The sequence below is a fragment of the Hypanus sabinus genome, chromosome X1, assembly GCF_030144855.1.
Source record: "Hypanus sabinus isolate sHypSab1 chromosome X1, sHypSab1.hap1, whole genome shotgun sequence".
Lineage (NCBI taxonomy): Eukaryota > Metazoa > Chordata > Chondrichthyes > Myliobatiformes > Dasyatidae > Hypanus > Hypanus sabinus.
In genome coordinates, this window is record NC_082738.1 from 12607893 (window position 1) to 12619906 (window position 12014).

General features: G+C 42.0%; 1 protein-coding gene across 5 annotated transcripts in view; it reads left to right on the forward strand.

Annotated features, from left to right (window-relative positions):
* The first annotated feature begins 796 nt into the window (after positions 1 to 796).
* Positions 797 to 12014, forward strand: part of cdc27 (cell division cycle 27) — a 135926-nt gene continuing 124708 nt past the window's right edge. For 3 of the 5 annotated variants that reach the window (XR_009508936.1, XR_009508935.1, XM_059955804.1), the window contains exon 1: positions 798 to 967. Coding sequence is in view for 3 of the 5 variants with exons in the window: in XM_059955804.1 (XP_059811787.1) it covers positions 938 to 967 (30 nt within the window). In the remaining 2 variants the exon portion in view is untranslated. Of the gene's footprint in view, positions 968 to 12014 lie in introns of all 5 variants that reach the window. The other 2 variants (XM_059955806.1, XM_059955805.1) reach the window with 1 other exon arrangement.

Here is a 12014-nt window from a genome sequence, read left to right on the forward strand (position 1 = left end):
CAGCAGGCCAGGCAGCATCTGTGGAAAAGAGTACAGTCGATGTTTTGTGCTTGGATTTCCAACATCTTCAGATTTTCTCGTTTGTGTAAGGCACCAAGGAAACTGAATTTTGGAAGATTCCTGATCTTTTATGGGCATATAATGATCGTGCTTCTCCAACATATATACTAGTATATGAACATTAGGGCCAGTAACATCATGAAAGATCCCACCCACCCTGCTTGTGAACTGTTTGCCCTACTCCCATCAGGGTGGAGGCTCCATAACAACTACACTATAACCATCAAACTCTAAAATAGTTACTTTCCCAAAGCAATAAGACTGATCAACACCTCCACCCACTAATCCACCACCAATACTTTATCATTTCCCGACAGATACCTTATGCCTGTAAGCTATTTTATGTATTTATTGTGGGGTTTTTTGTGCTGCATCAGATCCGAAGTAGCAATTATTGCGTTTTCCTCGACACTTATGTACTGGAAATGACATTGAATAATCTTGAATCGTGGAAGCTTCTTCAGTCGCCCATCGTCTGGTTCCTGTTGCCATCCCCGGGCCTCACTTACCATATAATTATGCCACCATGTCACAAGACCTCTTCCTCCCTCTATGCCTGCACATACGCTCTACTCTTAGAGGTGAGAGCGATCACGACTGCTGCCAAACAGGCTTGAGTACTTTAACTTCTTCCCATCATTTGAACAACCGCAGAGAACAGAGGCAAAGCACATTCCAACTGCAGCGCTCGGCAATTTCCGGCTATACTCGGTAACTTTCGACTACGTTCGGCTATTTCCGGCCACGCTCGGGTTCGGTCGCTGTCGTGTTGCCGGCCGTTGGGCTCCGGCAGCTGTTTAAATTTGAACCGACTCCGGCCTGCGTTGTGTGGGATGACAAAGTGTGTTGCTGGTTCTGTGTTCATTGAAAGTCGTTGATGATGACGGTGTTGCAGGAACCTGTTCAGGTAAAGTTTGTTGGGGCCTTCGCCGTGGTACTGTGACCGGTGGTGGTTGCCCGCCTTGTCGGTTCCTTTTCTCCTCACAGGCCGCGGCTCTTCGCACACTGGTTCCCGGCCCATTTGCCGATACCAGCACTGGCATAGCGGTGAGGTGGCGGCCCAGTACTGCTGTCCGCCTGAGTACCAGAGCAGGACCGCGAAGGCCGCAGATGTGACACCAAGGAGGGGTACAGAATTGTGACTTCTGCTCCCCGGGAGGGGTTAGGAAGGTGGGAATGTGAGCCTCTACGGTATGGTGGGGAATGTCAGATCCCACTTCCCCCGCCCACCTCATTGACCCCAGTATCACAAATCACAGTTTAGGCAAGAAAATGACCCTCGTTCTGCGTTCTGCGTTTTTCTCAATGATGCATTAGGGGAAACGAGGAGCATTCTAAGATGAGTTACGGCAACTGTGCAATGCAGTCTTGCCTTTTTGGAAAAGACCCTACTGCCTTTCATAAATGGGTGATTCACTGTGTTGTGGAAAAGGGTCGTGTATTTGTTCCATAAATGGCTCAAGAAATTAAGTTCTGACCTAATTCTGTTGAAGTATATAAAATTAATAATTTTACCTGACAATCTTTGTGTGGTTTTGAGTAAGTGTAATATTTGTGCCTTTCTTGCCATCAGTTTAGCGTTGTTACTTTGAAAAGTTGTGCATTCAATCTGCACCCAGTCTTGGGCACAATCTGGTCTTTGGGAAGACTGTAAATTGCATGCCTTTTCTTGATGTGCTTGTTTAGTTTAGCACAATATGTGGGTTGAAGGGCCTTTTCCTGTGCTGTACTTTTTTATAATCACTTATTGGACATTGGTGTGGCCACAACTGAAGTTTTGTGTCTTAAGTTCTGGATATCAACTGGAGAAAGGGTGTTAAGTTTTTCAAAAGGGTGTGAAAGGGGTTTATATGGATAGACTTGGAGGGGGGGAAGAAAAGTTTGAAATTGAATATGTTGAGAGGAGGTCTGAAAATGGACAGTAGAAAGAGTAAAATATATTCCCAATGGCAGAGATCAAGAATTTGAGAGGAATGGAGGTAATTGCCACAAGAAGCAAAAGTGGCATGGGGATCTGCTATTTTGAATGGTCGGGGTGTGGAATGTACTTCCAGTCATCCTAACAGATCAAGTTCAAGTTTATCATCATTCAACTGTACATGCGTACTGCCACATGAGACATGGTTCCTCTGGATCAATGTGCATATAATATAATACTGTATCTAATGGGAACACTTGAGAATTTGGGTGATCAAAGAAAATGGATAGAGATATTAGTGAGTGCTGTTAAAAGAGCTGTAGAGAAATATGATCCATCATAGAATTTACCAAAAAATACATGTATTGAAGAGTGTATTGCACTGCAAATGGGATAAGTCATATTAGTATGAAAAACTGTAACATTGAGCCTGAAAATAAATGATCGATGTCCCTAAACTTTGGAGGGGGTAGCTTTAGGCAGGTCCTATGGTTATCACCTTCATAACTTCTAATGGAAAATGTAACTTTACCATTTCAGAAGGAAGAGGAAGCAACAGGAAGCTGCCATCCTGTTAGCCTGGAATATGCTGGAGTCTTTCATTTAAAAAAAAATGAGATTGAGACTCCTTGAAAATAGTCATACATGATGAGCAGAGTCAACATGGATTTTTGTTGAACTAGTTTAGTAAAGCCACTGCCTCTTGGTGCCAGAGACATGGGTTCAATCCTGACAGCAGCTGACAAAAATAATGTGGCATTTGCATGTTTTCTCTGAGAGTGTGTATGTTTTTTCTTGCTTTGGTTTTCTCCCATCTCCTAAATATGTGCAGATTGGTAGGTCATTTGGCTACATTGCCCTTTGTGTTAGTGAATGGTAGATGTGACTGGGGGAAGAATGGCAAAAAGAGGGATTAAGGTTGGAGGTGGGCAGTTGATAGTTGGCATGGAATGCTTTGTTTCTGTGGGGTATCTTTGCAAAACTGAGGATTTTTCTAGTGTAGTAGTTGAGGGAGAGCCAGTAGATGTGCTTTTGCTTTTTGTTTTGAATGCTTTCAATGTAGTCTAACATAAGGGTTGATGAACAAGGTTAGAGAATGTGGAATATTGGGGGGTAACTTACTGTATGGACAAGAATAGGAATAAATAAATCTTTATTGGTTGACTGTTCCCTATGAAACCTCTGTGGTGGCTACACTGAGGACCAACAGGCTTTGGGCAGATCAAAGTGTGCCATTTACAAAGTTTTTGATATGTCCAAATCAGTTTGTTTGTTTGTTTTGGTATGCATCCTTGCAGACAGCCCATGGATCAAGTGTTCTGTTATGCAGCAGTTGGGGATGACAATTACCATTGTGTCTTTTTCCAGACCTTGGCATATTGTCCACAGTGAGGTGGACGATCATCTCACCTGCACCATGTCCAGCTTATGGACAGTGTGCATTGGGAGCAAGACTTGTCTGCACAGGTCAGCTCTTGATTGGGATGGTCCTATTCACTGTCAGTTAAGTGAGTTCTGGTGGTGAGGTTTTGCTGAATGTTTTGGACAATCTGCTTAGCAAACCACCCCATGAGATTCCGTGTGTCCTTCAGGGCCTACAGAATCTGAATGGTGGTCAGAAGTGTTTCTCTGCAGAAACTTTTTTTTATGAAGGATAGTACAGAAATGTCTAATTGAATAGAACATTGTGTGACAGCAAGACTTAGCCCATCCTTTGCAACACAAGTGACAGGTAGAACCTAAGCACGTAAGTGATACATGGTGTTTCTGGAGATGGCTTGATGCAGCAACACAAAAAGGTGGTTATTATAATGAGGTCTATATTGAGTATTAAATTTTCTTCTCGAGACTTGTCTATGATGTCCTGTTGGATAGGCATCATGTTGGATTTCCAGTCTAAAAGATGATGCAGACTACAGTCCAGAAATACATTACTGGTCGCATTTGCATCACATACAGTAACGTCAAGAGCATCTTGCATCTGGTGTATGGAAAGAGAGCAACATCCCTTTTTTCCTCTGTCCATTCCAGACACTTCACGCCAGCTCCTCTGAGCGACATTTCCAGCAGCTTCAAGTAAGTAGTCAGATGACATGGTAAAGAGCCATTTGCTTGAGCACAAGGGTGAAATCTTCCTGTGGTTAATTCTGGCTCCTGTTGCTATCTCAAAATGGTTGCAGGTGCTCATGAATCTGTGACCCAACCATTCGTCTGAGCAGAAAGTGGTGAATTTGTCGATGTGACTTGCACTACTGCCCCACTTATGGCCACATTCTTCCTGATGGATTCAGCAAAATATTCTATAAAACACAAAATGGAAATTAACTGACTGAAGATCTAATAGCAGAATTTCTGTTCCTCATGCTTTAATTTGGACTGCATTTCTGAAGTCTGTGTAGAGTGTTTGTATTTAATTCCTCATTCTCTCTATAAAGCATATTTTTGGATAGTATATCTTGTGACACTGTGGGAAACAATGGGAGGAATTGCTGTTGACCTAGCAAAAATCTTTGTATTTTTCTTGGCCTGTGAGTTGATGGAAGGTGGTTATGCCCTTTTATTTAAAAAATGGCTGCAGTGACAAAACCAGAGATCTCCTAGCTGGTTAGCCAAACATCAATGGTGGTTAAGTTGCTGAAGTGAACACTGTAAGATGGGATCTACCAGAATTCAGCAATTCACCTGAGGGATAGTGGGCATAGCTTTGTCTGTGCTGAATATTTCACAAATTGGACTGATTTCTTTAAAGAGGTGACAAAGAGGATTGATGGGGACTGGGCAGTAGAGATTGTATGGACTTTAGCAAGGCTTCTAACAAAGTTTCACATCGTAGGCTGGTCCAGAAAGTAAGATCACATGGGATCCAGGGTGAGCTGCCCAATTGAATTGGAGATCAAGAATCAGGGGTGGTAATGGATGGTTGTTTTTCAGACGAGACCTGTGACCAGTGGTGTGCCTCGGGGATTGCTGTTGTGTCCTCTGTTTGTCACGTATGTTCTCATCTATATAGTGAATGCAATTGGCATGTTTAGCAAGAGTGAATGACATGAAATTGATAGCACAATGGACAGTAAAGAATTACATAAAATACTGGTGAAACTCAGCAGTCCAGGCAGCATCTATGGAGAAGAGTAAACAGTCAACATTTTGGGCTGAGACCGTTCATCAGGATTTGAAAGGAAGAGAAGGTTAGAGTAAGAAGATGAGGGGAGCAAGAAGTACAAGGTGAGGGGTGAAGTAAAGAGCTGGGAAGTTGATTGGTGAAAGAGATGAAGGGCTGAAGAAAGGGGAAATCTGATCGGAAAGGACAGAAGACCATGCAAGAAAGGAAAGGAGGAGCAACACCAGTGGAAGGTGATGGGCAGGTAAGGAGATAAGGTGAGAGGGGAATAGGGAATAGTGAGGGAAAGGGGTTGGGGGGGGGGGGTGCATTACTGGAAGTTTGAGAAATCAATGTTCATGCCATCAGGTTGGAGGCTACCTAGACAGAAAGTAAGGTATTGTTCTCTGATCTGAGTGTGGCCTCAGTAGTAGAGGAGGCCATGGACTAACATGTTGGAATGGGAAGTGGAATTAAAATGGGTGGCTACTGGGAGATCCCACTTTTTCTGTCGAGCGAAGTGAGAGTGCTCGGCAAAGTGGTTTCCCAGCCTACGTCAGGTCTCACTGATGTATAGGAGGCTGCACCAGACACAGTAGAAGACCCCAGCAGACTCACGGGTGAAGTGTTCTTTCATCTGGAAGGACTGTTTGGGGCCCTGAGTGCTCATGAGGGAGGAGGTGTAAGGGCAGGTGTGGTACTTGTTCTGCTTGCAAAGGTAGGTGTCTAAGGCAGCCTTTCTCAACCTTTTTGCCCTGGAGAAACCCTTGAAATAATTTTCAGGTCTCTGGGAACGCCTGCATTAAAAATTATCATATCTAGAGCTCTTGGTATGTTAGATTGATCAGTAAGTTGTAGATATAATCAAAAATAATTCTCAATGTTCTTTTGAGTAGAGAATGAATTTTAGCCAACCTTTCTTGAAAAAAACAGGTAGTTAAACTGAGCTTGCCTTTCTCAAAATTAATCTTTTGCAATATGATTTTGCCAAAGATTGTTTCCTTTTAAATTCAAGAATCTTGCCATTGAAGTCAAAACATTTTCTCCAGGGTCTTGCAGAGACCTGTTCAATTGGTTCATGTGATTGAAAAATAGCTGTTAAGTAGACTAATTTCTGCAGCCATTCTTCATCTTCAAAGCACTCAGCAAAATCTGGCATACTTTTTTTTAAAAAAAGTACTCCTGTAATTCACCTTTCAGTTCAAACACTCTGTTGAGAACTCTTCCATCGGATTTCTCCTTTCACGTCAAAGCCTGAGAATGAACTCAACCAAATAAATACAGTCCTACTGCGTACTGCCATACTGGGCTGAGAGACCTCTAATGAAAGATTGTTAACAGAGCTGCTCAGTCACTGCCCATCACTGTGAGTGTTTGCATGCACATTGTTCGAAGTTTGAAGAACAATGTTTTTTAAGCCATGATTTTTGAAGGAATCCCAGTTGAGAAGCCCTGATCTAAAGTTATACCAGGATTCAGATCAACTGTGGAAATTGGTCAAGAGTAGCAGATGGAATTAAACTCAGACATGTATTAAGTGATGCATATGAAGAAATTAAATCAGGGAAGGATTCATACAATGAATGACAGGGCTTTTGGGAGTGTTGTAGAACAGAAACCTCAGGGTATAGGTGCAGTCACCACACTTCAGAAATGATGTGATTAAGCTAGAAGATGCACAAGGGCTGGAGTTGCAGGAGAGACTACTGAGTTTTTCAGACCTCGGAGTATTGTGAGCATTTTTGGGCCCCTTATCTAAGAAAGGATGTGCTGACATCAGAGAGGGTTCAGAGGAGGTGCACACGAATGATTCTGGGAATGAAGTATGGGGAGCAATTGATGGCTCTGGACCTTTACTCACAGGAATTTAGTAGAATGGAGGTGGAATCTCATTGAAACCTATCAGATGTTGAAAGGCCTTGATAGAGTGGATGTGGAGAGGATGTTTCCAATGGTGGGGGAGTCGAGGACTTGAGGGTGCAGCCTCAAAGTAGAATGGAGATGAAGAGTTTCTTTACCCAGAAGGTGGTGAATTTATGGAGTTTGCTGCCGTAGGCAGCTGTGGAAGCCAATTCATTGAGTATATTTTAGGCAGAGGTTGATGGGCTCTTGATTAGTCAGGGTGTGAAAGGTTACGGGGAGAATGCAGGAAATTGGATTTCAGAGAGAAATAGATCAGCCATGATGAAATGGCGGAGCAGACTATGGGCCAAATGGCCTAATTCTGCTCCTATGTCTTGTGGCCTTTTGTTTTCCCTGAAGTAGGCAAGGCTGGAGGAGTAACCTTAGAAAGGTTTATAAAATCATGGGAGGTATAGATAAGATGGATGGTCACCATTTTGTCCCCCAGATCTTAAAACCAGCAGGTATGGGTTTAAGGTGGGAGACCTGAGGGACAAGTTTTCCACACAGTCATGGTTAAATGGAACAAGTCACCACAGGATGTGGTAGTGGCAAGTTCAATTACAGTGTTTGAACATTATTTAGAAAGGAATATGGAAAGAAATGGTTGAGAGGGATATGGGCAAATGTAGAACTAGCTCAATGTCGATAATTGATGCCATATGGCCTGCTTCTTGTGCTGTATAACTTTTAACTATGTCTGGTTTAAGATGTGCTGGTGAACCTCAGCAACTACTTGCTGGCAGGAAACAAAACAAAGAATATTAATAACTACTTTATTAATCTCATTTTGTTTTTCTCTGGTAAATGATTAACTGCAATTGATAGCCTGCAACTTTTTTTGTGGAGTTGAGTTTTTGAATTGCCTGTACAACCTGGCATTTTTGTAGTGTGAGCTGAAGTCTCAAAGATGCAGGACAGTTGCGGTGAAGTGTGTATGGTTTGAATCAAGGGGGCTGGGCCTGTGAGTGAGGAACAGCCTGAGGTTTGGCCATAGTTGGAGCAGACATGGAGGTGATTCGATGTGGCAGAGTCAAGATAGCAGGGCCAGAGAGTGAAGAAAAAAAACGAGGTTTGATCGATTTAAGTGCTGGACCGAATTGGGAAGGTTGGATGATGGGGCCAGGCCCAAGAGCATTTCAAAGCAGCAGCGCTCAGGTCCGAGAGCATGGCATGGCCCGAGGTTTGGTTGATTAGAATGCCTGGCCAGATTGAAAGGTCAGGGTGTTGGGACCAGAGGTAAGGTACAGGCCAGTAAAGTTTGCTGCTTCATGAGGTTTACTTGTCTCTGCACTGACCTAAGACTACAGTGACTGATTTTGTGGCTATAGGTACACTTTTGTGAACTTCAGTTGTTAGCTTGCTTTTGATGGTTGCACCATTTGTTCTTTTTCTGTACATTGGGTCATTTTTTTTTATGGTTCTATTGGATTTCTTTGTTTTGTGACTGCCTGTAAGATGAATCTCAAGTTTGTATGAAGTATACATTCAGACCCTGCTTAACACTGAGGATATGTTCCTCTGAGATGGAGCACTGTGTAAATCAGAGCTATGTGGGGTCATTATAATATTATGTAAATAGATATGTGTGCCTAATTTTAAAAAAATCAAACCTGTGATGTATTATCTTTTGTATGCACAGTAATGCGTGAAGTAACAAACATGCAAATTGGCCTAACCCAGGGGTCGGCAACCTGCGGCTCCCCGTGGTTTGTTAGTTTTTGAAATGTAATTCGAAATTTGAAGATTATGGTGATCTTGTACAATCTAAAAATGTTGTGGAGACCCCATTTCCTGGCACATCCGAACCGGCTCACAATTAGCCACCGATCCGGCTAAGGGAGATGGCTTACGGGGGTTTGTGAGTACGTGTCTTTTGGAGCATCCGCGCCCACGGGGACGGGTTGAGGGAGGCTTTAAAGCAAGGCTGTTTAGTTCGAATAAAGTTACCTTTGACTGCAGTGTCTTTATTTTAGCGCTGCGTGTAGCACACCGCTACAACGTGTTTTTTATCGCTATTAATATACATCACTACTGCCAATGCCTGACACCCGCCAGTGTGCGCTTTCTTTTAATTCTTCGATCCAAGGTAGGCTAACTATGGAGTAACCTTCAACCCAACGTCTTTTTTTCGGAGTTCAAAATGTTTTTGTTGCATGCAGAAATGTAATTTCGTTTTCTCTGCAGGAGTTCATCAATTTCATAAATGCAACACACATAGCATAAAGGCAAAAAAAACCGTTGTATGCAGTGTTATTTCATTTTAAATGTCAAACGGGTTTTGTGGCTCCCAGTGTTTTCTTTTCTGTGGGAAATGGGTCCATATTCCTCTTTCAGTGGTAAACGTTGCCGACCCCTGGCTTAACCTGAACATCAGTGGAGCAGCAACACATCATAGCAGCAGTGGAGGGAAGTGGATGGTGGTTACATCTCAGAAGAGAGACCAGGCTCTGAGTCCTCTAACTTTGGCTTCTTTAAGTAGGCATTGAGATTTGACTGCCTCTTCTTAAGTTTCCTCTCATGAAGCAGTTCTTGGTATCAGGAAATCATGTCAAGGTCACCTCTCTTTGCCTTATTGCTTTGCTCCCTATCAGGGTCATTATTGATGAACTGGTCCATGATTTTTGTGATTGTAGTGATGCTAGTGCTGAGGAATTTTGTGCTTGAGGTTTCTTGCTGGTGTTCCCTCTTTTCCATCCGTTCTGTTCTTATGTATTGACCAGTATAAAAATATTTGCAGATCCTTAATAGGACCAGCTGCTGAGTCATGCTTTGGATCATAGAGCTCTCCAGTGAAAGAAGTGTGTGAAAGTGTCCCATTCTGCTCCACAAAGCATTTTGTTCATTCTCTCAGGTCCTCCCTTTTAGAATTGTTATTCCTGGGATTGTTGCTGATTCCATTGCTGAGTCTGTTGAAGCTGTTAGAAGTTATGAGCTTCCACAAACATCCCTGCATGCATTATTGTCCCTTTTCTTAGGGACATTGCTGTCACAGACTCCATCCTTATTAATTTCCAAGGTTATGAATACATCCTTGTCTCCTTTTTCCCTGGTCCTGACTGCTGGTTAGAAAGAAAAGATCCTTTCAAATGGTCTTGACTGCATTCTCTCATTTCTCTAGCCCACAGCCCAACCAAGTCATCACAGTCCCACTTTATGCACCTTCAGGCAGAGTCAGCTATGATGACATCTTAACTTTCCCCTTTATTGTTTGCAGCCTTTAAGGTTGGGCTTAAACAATAGGTGATTGATCGTGGTCGTTTATTCATAATGGAAAAAGGCAAAAGCAGACCAAACAAAAAGTATAGACAGTGTGGTGTGGAGTATCTGAAATATGGATCTATACTAGCACCAAGCAACCAATGTGTATGTTGTGTGAAAGAGCTTTTTCAAACGAGGCAATGGAACCATCCAGGCTCCTTGAACATTTGAAGAGAGTGCACATTGGTAAAGCAAATCCAAGAACCTGTCTTATTTTCAGTCAATTTGTGAAAACTTTCAGAAGTCACCAGTCTAAATAATTAAAGCAATTCGGCTCAGTGACAACCCTGTTCAAAAATGAATAGGTGAAGTGTCTGAGAATGTGGAAGACACATTGTACAACATACTTTGGACAACAGAATTTGCACTGCAGTTGGATGAGTCAACTTTGCCAGGCAACGAATCTTTACTTCTTGGTTACGTTTGCTTCATAAGAGATGAAAGCATGTTTCAAGAATTGTTATTTGCAAAGGAACTAGAAACAGGCACGAAGGGGGAGTCAATATTTCAGGTTGTTGGGTCATCAGGCTTGTGAACCAGAGGAGATTACTTCATTTGGCCCAACACTGAACTCTTCCCACAACCTATGGGCTCACTTTCATGGACTCTTCATCTCATGTTATTAATATTTATTGGTTATTATTATTTTTCTCTTTATTTTAACAGTTTGTCTATTGCACATTGGTTGTGTTTGTTGGGTGTGGTTTTTGTATTTACTGCGAATGGTTGCAAGAAAATGAATCTCGGGGTTTTATATGCTGACACGTATGTACTTTGATAATAAATTTATTAAATTTTTTTCAACCAGAAGGATAGTCTGCTCACCAACATTCTTGCTTGTGCAACAAATGTGACACCATCAATGACGGGACTCCACCATGTGGTGATTACTTTCTTGAAAAAAGTTATACCTATCATATTTACTGTGTTCTGTGTAATTCACAGATAACATCTTGTTGCAAAAAAAACCCTAAATGATTGGCTGCACAAACAATTAAATACTGTTATCATATCAGTAAGTAACTTCAAGTTCCATGCTCTCAATTCTCGACTATTTTGAGTGCTCTGAATTGAGAATGATGAACAGTTTGAATGTTTGCTGTCGCACACAGAAGTCAGATGGCTCTCAAAACCCTGAGATGCTTTTATGTGCTTTTTGAAACGATGATTAAGTTCTTTGAAGACTTGAATGCTTCATTCATTAATCAACTCAAGAATATGCGGCATAACATTGCTTATTTGTCAGAATTGTTCACAAAGTTTAATGAAATCAGTCTTCAACTGCAAGGAATTGATGTGAATCTTCTTAAAACCAAATCAGTCATCTCCACTTTTCTGTTTAAATTAACCCTATTTAAGTTCACTGTTGTCTGTCGTGACCTTTTTCAATTTCCAAGTCACTCTGAGTTGGAAAAGAACACAACTGATGATGACCTTCAGGTAGACTATGCCCACCTGACTGAGCCACATAAAGACATGGGAGAGAGATTTCAGAATTTTCTCTCGATAGCCAATCTGGAATTTGTAATAAATCCATTCCTGAACACTTGCAATGAGGAATTAACAGAGTAGATGGAAGAAGAACCGATCTTGCTCCAAAACAATTGAGCTGAAGCTAAGGTTCAAAAAATCATATCAAGACTTTTGTTTGCAGAATGAAATATCTGAATGCTATCCTGCACTGTGGGGGAAAAACTTCAAGGTGTCTTTTATTGCCTTTCCAACATTGTATTTGGTGAAGCACAGTTTCATTGCAGTCGCCCAACATCTTTC